We start from the raw sequence: 13,952 nt of genomic DNA on the forward strand, positions 1-13,952 counted from the left end.
TTGTATGGACTGCACAGACACCCTCATTAGACAGAATACTCTGGTGACAGGAACTTGTTTGTTTTTGCGCAGTACTAAGAATTAGAGTTCACTGAAAGCATTGCATTTCCATATAGGCCACACAGGTGTTTATGGGCTTAATGAAGGAAGAGATGGATGACTTATCTTTACTTACATCACACTTTTTACAGCGGAGCCATCTTACATTACAAACGCACTCTAAACCAGGTAATGCTGTCATAGTACCAATACAGGTTAGATAAGACAAAGGATTAAAAACAGTAAAATAATGTTCCTTATTTTCGTTGAATAAGAGAGCATTTATTTTTTGAGTAAAATAATACATCAAACATCATTGTGGCATGTCTTGTCTTTAAATAGGTTAAAAAAAAAAAGTGTAATAATTGTTAATAACATAAGGTCTGATCAGTCAGGAGTAGGTGTGGTTTTACCAACTCTGTGGGCTAAAATGCACAAGAAGCTCCGTCACAATAATTGACTACATGTTTACAATCAGGTAGGCAGACTTGTTAAAATGGGGATTCCTCTGGACCTGGACTACTCCATATGTTTATGGAAAGCCTTCCATCCTATGTCTGTCTCATTGAGCCTCAGGTCCATTAGTTTGTACTTTGGACATTAATCTTTAAAAATAAGTCTGAAGTAATTCCTTGTGTTTTCAGGTATTCTTAAAATAAATTTGTATTTAAACAAAATCCCACAAACTAACTGACACGCAGCACCCCAGGGGCAGATAGTATTTCAGCTGATCTGATGGTTTTCTTAAATGAAGCAGGATTCATGCTCAATACACATAGAGAGGGAGAAAGCTCACTTTTGCTCTGGGGCCCAGCAGCGGGCTAGTCTGGCCCTAGCTTGTGAGTATTTCTGGCAGCAGGACAGTGTATGTGGAATTAAGACACAGTTAATTACAATGCCTGTGTTCATGGCAATGAAGGAACATGTCACACAGTGCGTTGATGTGGCTCACTGATGTGTTTTTAATAGTTTTGGACAACAATGGAGCTCTGGGGCACAGAGGAGGGAGATATACAGTCGCAGGCTTTTGCATCACAGGAAAACTCCAATAACATGCATTAAAAAATGCCTGTCAATCTGTACAAATGACACAACTTATACATTTTCAAAATGATAGTGATACAACAATCCTTCCCATGTCTACATGACACTTTCAGATAGCATGTAACTTTTTATTTTTTGAGGTGATTTTTGCCTTATCAGAAGCAGGAAGGCGTTTCCTGGATGGGTAGAGACTTTGTTATCAAAAACTGAAGTCACAGCAGGAGAGTACTGTTTGAGACCAGTAAACTGACATTTTTACTGCCACATCTGGACATTCGTATCAGACAATTTGATTGTCATGTCAGGGGTTTTAGCGCTGTTATCTTTCCCTTACCCTAACCAAGTGCTTTTCCCCCTAAACCTAACCCATCAACAAGGAAAGGATTGGTGTATACACTGCACACAGTTTGAAAGCTGTTACCTATAACCAGCTTGGTGCATGGATGAGGGGTGAGAGGAGGCACAAAGGTTGATTAAAAGGCTAACTTCAGTTCCTACAACACCATACACACACATAGTGTTCCACTGAGCCCATCTAGTGCGCAGGGGAAAAGGTCAGTGACAGCATTTTCAAACCTCCATCAAACTGTGATCATAAATGAAACATAAATAAGAATTTATGTGCTAGAAGAACAAGCATTTTCATGTAGGATTTTATTTGTATAAAGCAAAATGTAGACTATGTTTGACCGTACAGCATATTCAAAATTCAAAGTTAAGCTCTTCAGGGGTAAAATGCCAACAAGGGATATCCCTGCAAGATAAATATTTAAGTGTGTGTGTGTGACTGTGTGTGTCCTCACTGTTTGTCCTTGCCAGGTAAATGTCCGTGCACTTCCCAGCTTAGAGTTACGGTGCATCGTAGCATCTGTCACACCGCTATAAAGTTAGTCCTGAAGCTCCTCCCTGCCTCTCCTCCCCCCTTCCTCCATCCTTCCCCACCTTTTATTCATCCACCTTACTTGCTCTCCAGACTGTTTTTGTATTGCCCGTATAGCCAAAGAATGATGCATCATAGTCCTCTGTGCCCTAGAGCTCCATTGTTATATAAAAATGATTTTTAAATTTAATTACATATTTGTGAGTTGATAAGATTTTACACCTTCAGTAAGAACCAATGGATGCTGCTGTTAGTCTTTCCTTGGAATTTTGTAGTTAGAAAAAATATAGAATAATTCCAGACTTGTCCTTAAAGGTGCTATATGTAGGTTTCTGCTATCACTACATAGTCAACGTTAGCATAAACAACTGTTTATTTACCAGTTTAGAAGAAATGTTGTAAACTTTATTCATTTACTGGCCAATAGCAGCACCATAATTCTTGTTGATTCTTGTTTTTCTTCTATTTCTATTATTTATTTCACTTAAGTTACCATGCTAACCAGCTAGCCCTGCCTTGACCACTCCGCCACAGTGAGTCACTGTAGTGTCCAGTCTGCCCTTAGGCCAACATGAGCGGATGAAGGCGTAGTGTTGTGCAAACGGTGCATTCTAACCTCTTGTCTTATACAAATGCAGTGATGACTGAAGCTCTCAGTAAGTAAACAGCTGCTAATGTTGGCTATGTAGCAATGACAAAAAAACATTCAACTTTTAATGAAATCACAAAATCTCGCAGTAATAATAAAATAATAAATTCACTTGTTCCAGGAATTTTCCTTTGTCAGCATCTAGAAACACAAACACTTCACACCACCAGCATTAACAACAAGTAAAACTAAGTGCACTAGTTTCTATTAAAAAAAGTTATTTCACTCCACTGACTGATGTTCACTTTCATTAAGGGAAGTTACACTGCATGGTAGAGTTATAATTTGTTAAGATGGATATTTTGCAGTTCCCTGATGTGTTTGAGTTTGCATATTCATAATGACAATGCTTAAGTTTCTCTCTCTTTGCTCTTCACTGGAAAAAATTCTCATAATTGAATCTCATTGTGAGTTTAGGAAACTATTTTTTTCCTGTAGAATGTCAGCAAAGGACAGATCATCATATGCTCATAAAAACAATGACAACTTTATTCAGTGAAATCTCAAAACAGGTTGATTTACTCTGGAAACAAGTGAAATGATCGAAACTCATTCATTTACTCCCATTACTGTAAGAAAAATATTAATATTACATCTCAGTGATGTAAAAATGAGGGGCCCTTTTTTCAGTGTGTACTTTGTGTATGTAATCCATTTTAATTTCCATTCTCATGAAAGCTTCAGTTTCTCTGTGTGTGGAGTCAGAGTGCAGAGCTTGTTAGTTCTACTCAGCTTAATTATGAGACTCTTTATATTAATGCTGTTTCTTGCTGTGAGTCGTGTACCATTTGTTTGAATATATGTACCCACATAGATACACATATACACTAAGGGTTTATTTTTAAGTTGTTTCAGAGTAAAGGCATTGAATGTCTTGGTGGAAAAGTGGAGGAAGTGTGTGTTGGCATAAGACAGTGAAGCTTTTATTCTCACTTTGGTTTAACCTTGTGTCTTACCACATTTGAATATGGATATTTTGTGGCATTTCCTTAATGAGCTCGCTATCTCTTTCTCTGTCACACTGTACATTTCTCTCTGATCTCTTTGATATATTTTCTGCTCCTGGTCCCATTGTTTGCTTCTCCAGTATGTCCTACTTTGCCAGATTCATTGCAAAACACACACACAAAATCTTGTAGTTACACTTACTTATGGTTACATTAAGGTACACACAGCATGTGGTTAAGGTTACTGAAAGATTGTGGTCTGGTTTAATATACAACACTGAACTTAGACCCAACTCAATAGATTACATTTTGTGACTATTTCACAAACTGCCATGAGAGCAGGTTGGAATCTGCCTCTATTTCAAAAGCTTTTTATACATAGACTGTAGATGTATCATGAAGAGAGAGGATCCAAACACGGGAATGATCTCATTCTCACTCTTGGCAGCTGAATGGAAATGGGTGATATGCTAACTGTTTAGAATATGCTGTGTTGACCCTAACCCTAACCCAACACAATACTAACTTAGGGTCTCAGACTTCAAGCTAATAATTCAGCGTGTGTTAAAGGAATAATGACACATAAAGTTATTGTGTTATTGTTGTGTGTTACTAAATACTAACAGTTAAGGATGGAGGAGTAGGAGGTGCCACACTAACTGTTGCACTATGTGGAGTGAAAATGTCAACGCCTCAATGTCCATGCGTGGACGTGGACATGGACATGCTGGGGACACCATGGATGAGGAACTGTTCAGCTCAGCTTCAACATATTTGGCACTCCAGATGTTTGACTTTTTCCCACAACTAGTGTAACTGTAACTTTTAAGCCTGTCTTGTGGTCACATGTCACTGTCCCAGTGTCAGTGCTGATAATGTGACTGTATGATGTCACACACAAAATTATCACCATGATTAAATGTTTGGAATATCTAATAATAATTAATATTGATGCATGATGAATAATGTTGAATCACTATTTCTTATTTCACGGGCTGTTTGGGATTGTGGGGGATTTTTTGTTGTAATGTATATAATAAAAAACAAACAAACCTGAAGCAGCCAAACACTGATTTGGACGTCCATTACCATGGCAATAGGCAAAGCTTCAATGCTTCAAAGCATTTGGGTCAGCCTTATTATACTTGTTTCTAGTGGATGTCCAGACAGAATCTCACACACACACCCTTTGATGACAAAATTTGCATCATGCACACAGAAGTTGGCCTTTGCGTACTTGTGGATGTGGAAAGTAGGCTATAACACTAACTTAAGGGATGTGAGGCTCGATGATAATACTGTTTCCCATATCAGTTTCACCACCTCTCAGTGTCTTTTATCAGGCCTTTACTGGTGGCTGGACTTCATGCATTCATGAGGCTGATCACCAGACACGCTGGTTTATATCACCTCTGGAAACTTTTTATAGATACTTGTGAGGTAATGTAGCACAGAGCTAAAAGGTAGATGCTACCAGCTATTATGCTTAGTACGAGAACATGCATATCTGATTGCTCAGTGCAGTGTGTTGCAAGATAAAGTTGCAGAGAGAGTGAGAAAAAGAGAGTGGGGAAAAGGTTGAATAGTGACAAAGGGAATAAAATTGGATAAATAAACCAGAAAAAACAAAATCAGGAAGAAGCTGGACGGGATAAGGAAGGATTTTGGAAATAATCAAAGAACTCGATGAACCCAATAATAAAATGACATTAAGGACAGAGTGAATGCACTGAGCCCCTCTATGCATTTAATATTGAGTCGTTACATCCAGCTGACATGGATTTATTAAGCCTAATACCAATAGAAGCTATTTTGGATTAAATCCAGCTATCATCAGCAATAATGCCTCGGAAATAACAAATAAGACGCAAATAATCAGAATAAAAACCAAACATTTTCACATTGAATCTGACCAAAATCACCAGATTCAGTTCTGAGGAAACGCTTCCGATCAACCAGTGTAGTATTGATCAACTCTACAATAAAAATATAATCAATCATACAGGTTCCATATATCAGTCCCATTCCTTATACTGGTCTAACTCTATTAGGCTGTGAACAGAGCCAGGGGTTGGGACAAACACAGTGAGAGTCATGGATCAGGAAGTAAATCCTGCGGTGTGGCAGCAGCAGGTGACCTCTTTGTGACCTTTGGCTATTGCTCCCAGGAAGTGTGTGTGGTGTGTGTGTGTGTGTGTGTGTGTGGTGTGTGTGTGTGTAGTTAACATCACCAATTGTGGGTTTGTATGTGTGTGTGTTATTTTGCAAATGTGTTAATGCAATTTTTTGTGTAGAGATTACAACAGAAGAGACGGGGTTAGGTGTGTGTGTGTGTGTGTGTGTGTGTGTTTATGTGTGTGTGCATGGGCAGGTGTTAACATTTCCGGCTGCAGGTTGTGTTTCACCCACTGGGTCCTCTGAGCCTCTGAAGGGTTTTCTTCAAGGTGTATTTAGAGGAACAGTTTGTCCTGTTACACCCAAAGGAGCAAAGGAGCAATGCTGAAATCTCTATCAAATGACTTGGACTTCCTTTTCTCTGGCCTCCACTGCTGGGGTTTGTAGTTTTAAGAGCTGAGCTGATGGGGGAGGAGGCTTCGTCGCTAACTCCCAGTCTGTAAGTACTGTTCTGAAGTGGCAGCAAGCAAATTATATTCAGTGCTGTAAATATCATGTCAGGTTAAACGTGTTTTCTTCTGTTTAGTATTTAAGATGTGGAAATCAGCAGTATTTCATTTGTTTGTGTGTCCGTTATGTTGTTAATCTATTTATATACTCATGCATTATGACAGACATGTTGCCAAATGCATCCTGGGAAGAGTGATATACTGTGTCTAAGTTGATAGTTATATGAATAATGTTTTCATTTTACCATCTTTGGTTTTACCAGCTGTGACCGCGGGGCTGTCGTTGTTTGAATCTTGTGAGCCTGAGTGTGTGTCATCATGGTAAGATGTGGTGGACACACCTACTGTAGGTGGTTTTAAATACTTTTACACTGTTTAGTTGTCTGTGGTCAGATACAGTTCAACATACAGTCATGAAACTTTACAGGTGTGCAGTTGAGATCAAAGTGACGAAGTGAAGATGGATGTGGTGAGCACGTAGCAGCGTGTAATAATTAATAATGACCGCAACCTCCACACATTTATTTTCTCCATTCCCTCTTTTTATATAACCTCCCCTTTATTCTTATCCTCTCTCTCTTTTTCTCCCCTCTCTTCTCCTCCTGGTTCCCTTGCACCTCTCCTCCAAAGATACATATAGCATATTATTGAATTATTGTATTGTTAAAGAAAACAAAATATATAATCTTAAGATAGCAAGTGCTTTCACCAGAAGTCCCTCAGAGCAGATATACAGTAACACAATATAATTCAACAAAGTAGAATGACAGAGGTGTGAACAGATACATATTTAGGATCCAAGTGAGTTGCTTTCTCCCAAGATGTAAGGATGTTTAATTTCATTTGTGGAGGATTTCTGGACATCCTGTCTTCTCTTGGTTGCCAGGTTTGTCTGTTTCAGTGGTTAGGTCTGTACGAGTCTGTACATCACCAGTGTTTTCTTCATCTTTTTATCAGCTTATACTGGGGAGATATGGGGCTAGTGTTTAGGTATGTTTCATGGTTAAATAGAGCCAAATTAAGTCTGTGCTGTGTTATGGTCATTTCAGTCCACTAAGTCAGGTAGTTATCTTTCTGATTGTCTATACTTGCTTTACACTACTACTTTGATGCCTTGATGCTTCTTACTGAAATAATGGATGCTGTTAAGTCACTGCTTTATTTCCTCTTGGCTCTTGTGATGTAAGTGAGGGTCACTTCTTTATTCTTCCCATCTAGTCTTTCTTTCTTCTGTATTCTTCTGTATTATATAGTTATTGTTATTTAACATATATATTATAATATAACATAATATAAACATGTCCCCCCATCTCCTGAGGATGACAGGATAGGGAGAGTTGATAAAATAAAATTGTGATTCTCAGCCCATAAGTTCATCCTCACTTTGTTCTGCTTTCCCTCTTTTTGCTCTCTGCTCAATCTCAACATTGTGAAATCCAATTAATCAACATACTATAACGCCTTAGATAAAACCAATACTCTTCCCCTTTATTACTCATATCGATCTGAAGAGTTTCTTGTGTCGGCAGAGCAGCCTGAAACAACAGCAGACACAAAAAAGTTGATTGCACCCAAAACACACAAACAGTGCAGAGAACAGTGATATTGACTGGAACTTAATGCAACGATGGTCTCCTTTACTTTCTGGTTTCAGTTCAATTCTCCTCCCCTTTATTTATTTATAATTTTCCAATAAAAAAATTTTACAATTTTTTTTCCAGTGTGTAGTCAGACTCACTGGATGTAGACTGTGGGGATAAGCCTGCCAGTGGATGCCTATTTCAGGCAGCATTCTCCTCCGTTCCTCTTCCTGCCTGTTACTGTTTTCAAAATCTGCTATGAACAACGTCTAAGCTAGCAATGTATGATATGTTTTGATGAGGATTTTGGATTGTGTATTCACACAGTCGACTTACCTCTTTTACTGTTTTTGGTGGCATTTTCTTTTAATTAGGGAATTAGGAATTAAGCTCGTCAGCTGGCCCACCACTTTGGTCCAGACTGAATATCTCAACAGTAACTGGATGGAATACCATGACATTGTGTCCAAACATTCATGGTTGGCATAGGATGAAACCTTTGGTGATCCCTTGACTTTTCCTACAGTAGCACATACTGTAGAGTGAGGTGTCTTGACAACTACTGCTGATTGCATGGAATTTGTTAAAGAAGATCCCCAGAGGATGAACTGTAATGACTTTCTTGATCACCTGACTTCATCTGGTGCCACCAGTAGGTCAGTGTTTTGTCATTTGCTCCACCACTTTGTTCCAGGCTCAGTATCTACATGATGTATCTGAACAAACTGTGGTACAGACTTTCATAGTTCCCACACAATGTATCAAAATTTCAGTTTGTCCAATACTTTGGTTTATGACCAAATGACAGTCTCACCAGCTCCAGTTTTACTTTGCATTTAGTGCTACTGTTGACACGCTACACATTGGATGCTGTTGGAGAAAAGGGCAAGACTTCAAAATGATGAAAATAATTGATGAAATTTGTGAAAATCTCTCACCTCAACACACCTGTGTTTGTCAGTTCCAAAAATTGTTTGTCACTGTCTGGTTCTGAAAGTTGGAGGAGTGGGATTCAGTTCTGTTCCACCATTCAACAAGCAGTTTGTTTAACATTTGTGCATGTCTACACTGCATATTTTCATCATTACACTCAAATTCATAACTGATGACAAAAGTCTTCACGGTTCTATCCTTTTTGATCTTTTCCAGAGGCATCCAGCAGCAGTTGTCCAGTTACAGGGAGACGGTAATCCGGCAGGCCTCAGCGGCTGCGGGTTCGGCCGTTCACCGGGACGACGCGCCAACCTGCGGCATCTGCCACAAGACCAAGTTTGCAGATGGCTGTGGGAACCTGTGCTCGTACTGCCAGACCAAGTTCTGCGCCCGCTGTGGAGGGAGAGTGTCTCTGCGATCCAACACGGTAAGGCAACATTATCTTATGGTCATTTTCTCTGATTTTTAAATATGCTATGAAAATCATTATGATGATTGAAGGTTATATTTTTCATAATAAGGATGCAAATTTCATATTTCTCAAATGCAGTGTATAATAATTTAATAACAATGTAATACATTTCTAACACACACACAAAATAACTCAACAGAAAACTACAGCCTCCAAAACTCCAATAAAGTTGAATTGAAACATTATAACCTTCATGAAGGTCAGATTCAGTGTAGGGTTGGCAGTATAGCACTGAGTGTATTAGTGGAACAATAAACTAGCAGCTGAATTCAGAGTGAAGACAAGTTCATTTTCACAGTTATATTGTATGCTACCTTACAGAAATAAATATCAAGGATTTCAACATAAATAATTATATATAAACACTGAGGGAGACAAATTAGAGGAAAAACCCACATTAAGTGTCTTAGTAAGAGCTTCTTTAATCCTTCATGATGCTACATATTCCAAGTCTCTGGAATTCTGATTGAGGATTGAATACCATTTTTTCAAAATAAATCCACCCATTTGATATTTGAACATATGGGGGGGACAAAAATGACTTTTATAGAAGTATGAATACATAAATACAAGTAGTAGTTAATATATAGAATAATAAATATGTACAGAAAAACTGAAATGAATAGAGAAACAAATGCTTTTATTTAATTGTATTTATTTATTTCTTAATTTATTCAGTGAACTTTTTATTACTTATTATATATTAGGTAGGTGGTATTAACCTCCTTGTAAAGCACAAGCAGTTAGTGGGTCATACTACCAGCCAGGGAAAAGTACCAGAGCTGAATCGATCACTGCTTTACACTGAGGTTAGTACTGCCCACCTCATCAATATACAGAAATGAATAAATAAATGTAAGTATAGAATAACTGAAATAAATATATGATAATATACAGATAAATGACAACATGACACAATGTCATAAACCCTATATTTTCTGTTTCTGTATAATGATATTGGTTTTATTAAATGAACATATATCATAAAGTTCTTTTTTTAAATCAGCATAAATACATTTGTATTTTATTTAATAATACACACATTTATTGCTTGTAATGGACAGGTTAAGTTCTGTTTCCAGCAGTCTTATACCCATTATGAAAACATGTTTCATATCCATGCTGGAACCCACATTGTCACTCAAAGGCACAACACATACAAACACCTTCACGCAGTTGTTCACAGAAGCATAGGTATTGTGTGTCTTATCAGGCCTCAGGTGTTGGAACTCAGGTGTATGTGATGAGCCATGGCACACGTGTGTGTGATTATATGTTTATATAGTATGCTCTGGGTTTGGTTTATATGAGCTGTATTCTGGGTTTGTGTGTGTTACTGTGTGTGTTTATGGGTCCACCCATGTGTGTGAATGTGATCTATGCCTGCATTTGTGTATGTGTGTGACCCAGGCAGGAGCTGGTAAAGGTTAATTGGGCATTAGACTGAGCTGTCGACAGAGGGGGTGGTCTCCCACTCTGTCTCAGTCTCCCAGGGGTCCGGAGGTGCCCTATACACACGCAGCAGGGTGTAAGTGTCTGTGTGTGTTGGTGTCGGGAGGCAAGTCTCCCTCTGAAAGAAGTGACGTCTCTTCTCCCACCCCTTCCCCTCCCCTACATCACTGGTGTGGCATTTAATGACCTCACAAATGCACAAACACACATATACACACACACACACACACACACACACACTCAAAAGTACATCCTAATTAGTTAGTGGCTGACATGGGGAGAGTTCAGCTGTGGGGTCCTGTGTTGTGTGCTAGGGTGGGCGGCAGCTGCATTCAGTGGGAGAAGGTCTTTGATACGTGGATTTAGCACGCACACACACACACACACACACACACACACACACACAGAAGTGATATTTTGAACGAAACCTTCACATGTAACAGTATGTCTTCCATTATATTAGAGAGATTGTGATAACTAGTGAAGAGAAAAATTATTCAAGGTCTGGACATCTGACATAGTTTTTGCTGTGAAAATGACAACACTGGTTGTATAGCTCGGCAGTTAAAGGAATAGTTTAACCTTTCATGAAAAATGCTCACTTACTTTCTTTCCAAATATTAGACGAGAGGATTGATACTAGTCTTGTGTCCATCTAGTATGAATGTAGCTGGAGGCAAGAGGTGTTGTTAGTTGTTTCGTTTGTACAAAAACAGAAATGTAAAAAAAAAAAAAAAAAAAAAAAAAAAAAACCTGTTTGTGTTTTTTTGTGGTTGTAGGGGGAATTTCATGCTGATGCTTATTGTAGGCTAACAACAACAATCAGCCAAAAAGTCACCCAGCTCTGGGTGGATGTAGAAAGAAATAGTTCTAAGTGTTAGATTCTGGCACCACCTCATGTCATCAAACTGCGACAGCAAGGGTAGTGCGCTTGCCTGAAAACAGACTGAATGGAGCATGGCATGGTATTGTGCATGCGGCAGGTATGAGCGATAACTTTGCTAAGTCAGAATTCTGCCTTATGTCATGCGATCAACATCTGGACCTGTTTCCACTGCAGCATGATTTGCATTCTGTCTTCCACCATATAACCATATACCTTAAGCATGTTCTTTTCTTTACTAAACTAGTCATAAACTGACAGATATTCTATTTTGTTTCGTAAGTATATGGACTTGTTGGAACATTTCAAATTAAATCTGACATCTGAAGAGTGGCAGCGTATTCTTTTCTGTTCAGTAACTGTAATGTTATTGGATTGAATATACATATGTACATATATGTGTATTTCAGTGTTTGTTGCTGGTAGGGCTGTAGGATCATTTCCACGCTTTCAGATATCATCTTTGCTCAAATTCTCTCTGTCTTTCTTTTCATTATACATGGATGGCTGACTGGGCTGCAGCAAGACAAAGTGGTGAGTGCTGTGCTTTTTTTTTCTTTTCTGAACTACACAGTTCTGCCTGCAACCTTTAAGACAATCCATCTTAATGTGTTCAGACAGTATATATGTGTGTATGTACGTGTGAATGTACCTGTACCATATACCATGTATGTATCAGTCTTTCTGTCTGTCCATGTGTCTGTTACAATTGGTACGGGTTGCAGCAGTAGTTAGTAGCCTCAATGATACTACTGGTTTAAAATGTCACATGACATTTATTATCATTTTAAAAGATCCTTTAATTGCCAACATATATGATGATCTTCTGGACTAAACTATATCATCTCACAGCTGGATTAAAACAAAATCTTTTCACCCTCTGTTTTTCAATGCTGACTGATATTTCTGTGGCCTCATACAGCATGCATTACATGCTAGGAAGCATCCTGGACCTCAAAGGGATATTATGGAGACAGACAAAAACTATTTTAGATTTAGCAAGTGAAATCTTGCTAACAAGCCTATGTGAACATGGGGAGAATGTGTAAACTCCATATAGACAAGCCCCAGATTAGGAACATGCACAATATACTGAGAACATTTAAAAAACTTAATCAACGTAGTTCACTTTTCTTTCGGAGTGGGGTAGGTAAAAAAGTGAACACCTTAGCAAAGTCACCTAAAATGCCAGTCCTCCTCCTTAACGTGACTCCCTATGAGTTTCTCACAGACCCAGCTTGCTCTCAGTGTTCATTTCTTCATTTACCCTTGATCATTGCACTCATTGTCTTTGATGGTCACCAGATAGTGTAGCAGATTAAAGGGTAACTTCAGCCCAAATTCCACATTAGTATTCCAGTTTTGAGTAATTTCCTTGTTTTGGTCGTATTTAGGATTTACATGGAACATTGAGAAAATTTATATATCCCTGTATACATAATCATAAAACTATTCAAGTGTCTATGTACATTTGTATACATTGCAGCCAGATGTTTACATGCCACAGTATCATGGTTTATAGTACTGGAATACTGAAGATAGCATATCCAGGTTTCTCAAGACGGGGATAAGATTTTTTAGCATTTATATGGGCACACATAACCAGAATATATGTGCTCTGTCACTGAGACTCATACCTCCTCTCCACCACAGTGGAGTTGAATGTAAATTTGTTGGTTGTATTCAAAGTTTTGGAAAAGTAAATAGAAGAAACAGTCAATAGCAAACTTTTTAAATGATATATTATTGATAGTGAAAGTGGAGACAAACAGGGAGAAAGAGTAGGGGAGTGACATGCAGCAAATCGTTTGGCAGGCCAAGACTCAAACCAGGGACTGGCTGCTCAGGGCTTTTGCACCCACATGGTATCATTCAGCTATCAGGTTACCCTCCCAAAAACAAACATTTTGCAAACAATGTCCTCTTACTCAGGATAACCCATAGAACTTTCTGTCAACATTTTTAATGCACACATTGGAGGTCATCTTTCAAAGACCACTAACTTTATTTTATAATTGGTTAAGCTGCTTCTTGAGCTATAGTTCCAGGTTTTACTACATGCTATGGCAATGAAGCTGTAAAAATTATTTTAATTAGTTCAGCTTTACTTTGCAAAATTTTGCTAAATGCTTTTGTCATCAGCTTTGATGAAATCAACAGCCAGTTGGCGCATACTTTCATTTTTCCACTTAAGAAAGTGCAGCTATCATTTAATTATTTGTGCTTAGACCCATCCAACCCAGGTCACCACAGCCATAGATATAACCATCTCTGCCACAGTGGGACAAGAATAGCTTGGCTTGCCATGGTGTGCACAATAGGCAGAAGGAAATGGAATGGTGGAGAGCCTGAATGGCTGCCCTCTCTGGTGCATTTTTTTGGGTTTGGGTATTGGCCTGCTCCATTGTGTAAAGAAGACTTCCTTATCATGATGCAGTCCGGTTAAAGC

General features: G+C 38.5%; 1 protein-coding gene across 1 annotated transcript in view; it reads left to right on the plus strand.

Moving 5' to 3' along the window:
• Window positions 1-13,952, plus strand: part of LOC108895746 (regulating synaptic membrane exocytosis protein 1-like) — an 89,261-nt gene that overhangs the window by 14,382 nt on the left and 60,927 nt on the right. The window contains 2 exon segments of the mRNA XM_051076664.1: window positions 8,913-9,123; window positions 12,026-12,037. Coding sequence (XP_050932621.1) covers window positions 8,913-9,123; window positions 12,026-12,037 — 223 coding nt within the window.

This window comes from Lates calcarifer, linkage group LG16_LG22, assembly GCF_001640805.2.
Source record: "Lates calcarifer isolate ASB-BC8 linkage group LG16_LG22, TLL_Latcal_v3, whole genome shotgun sequence".
Classification (NCBI taxonomy): Eukaryota; Metazoa; Chordata; class Actinopteri; family Centropomidae; genus Lates; species Lates calcarifer.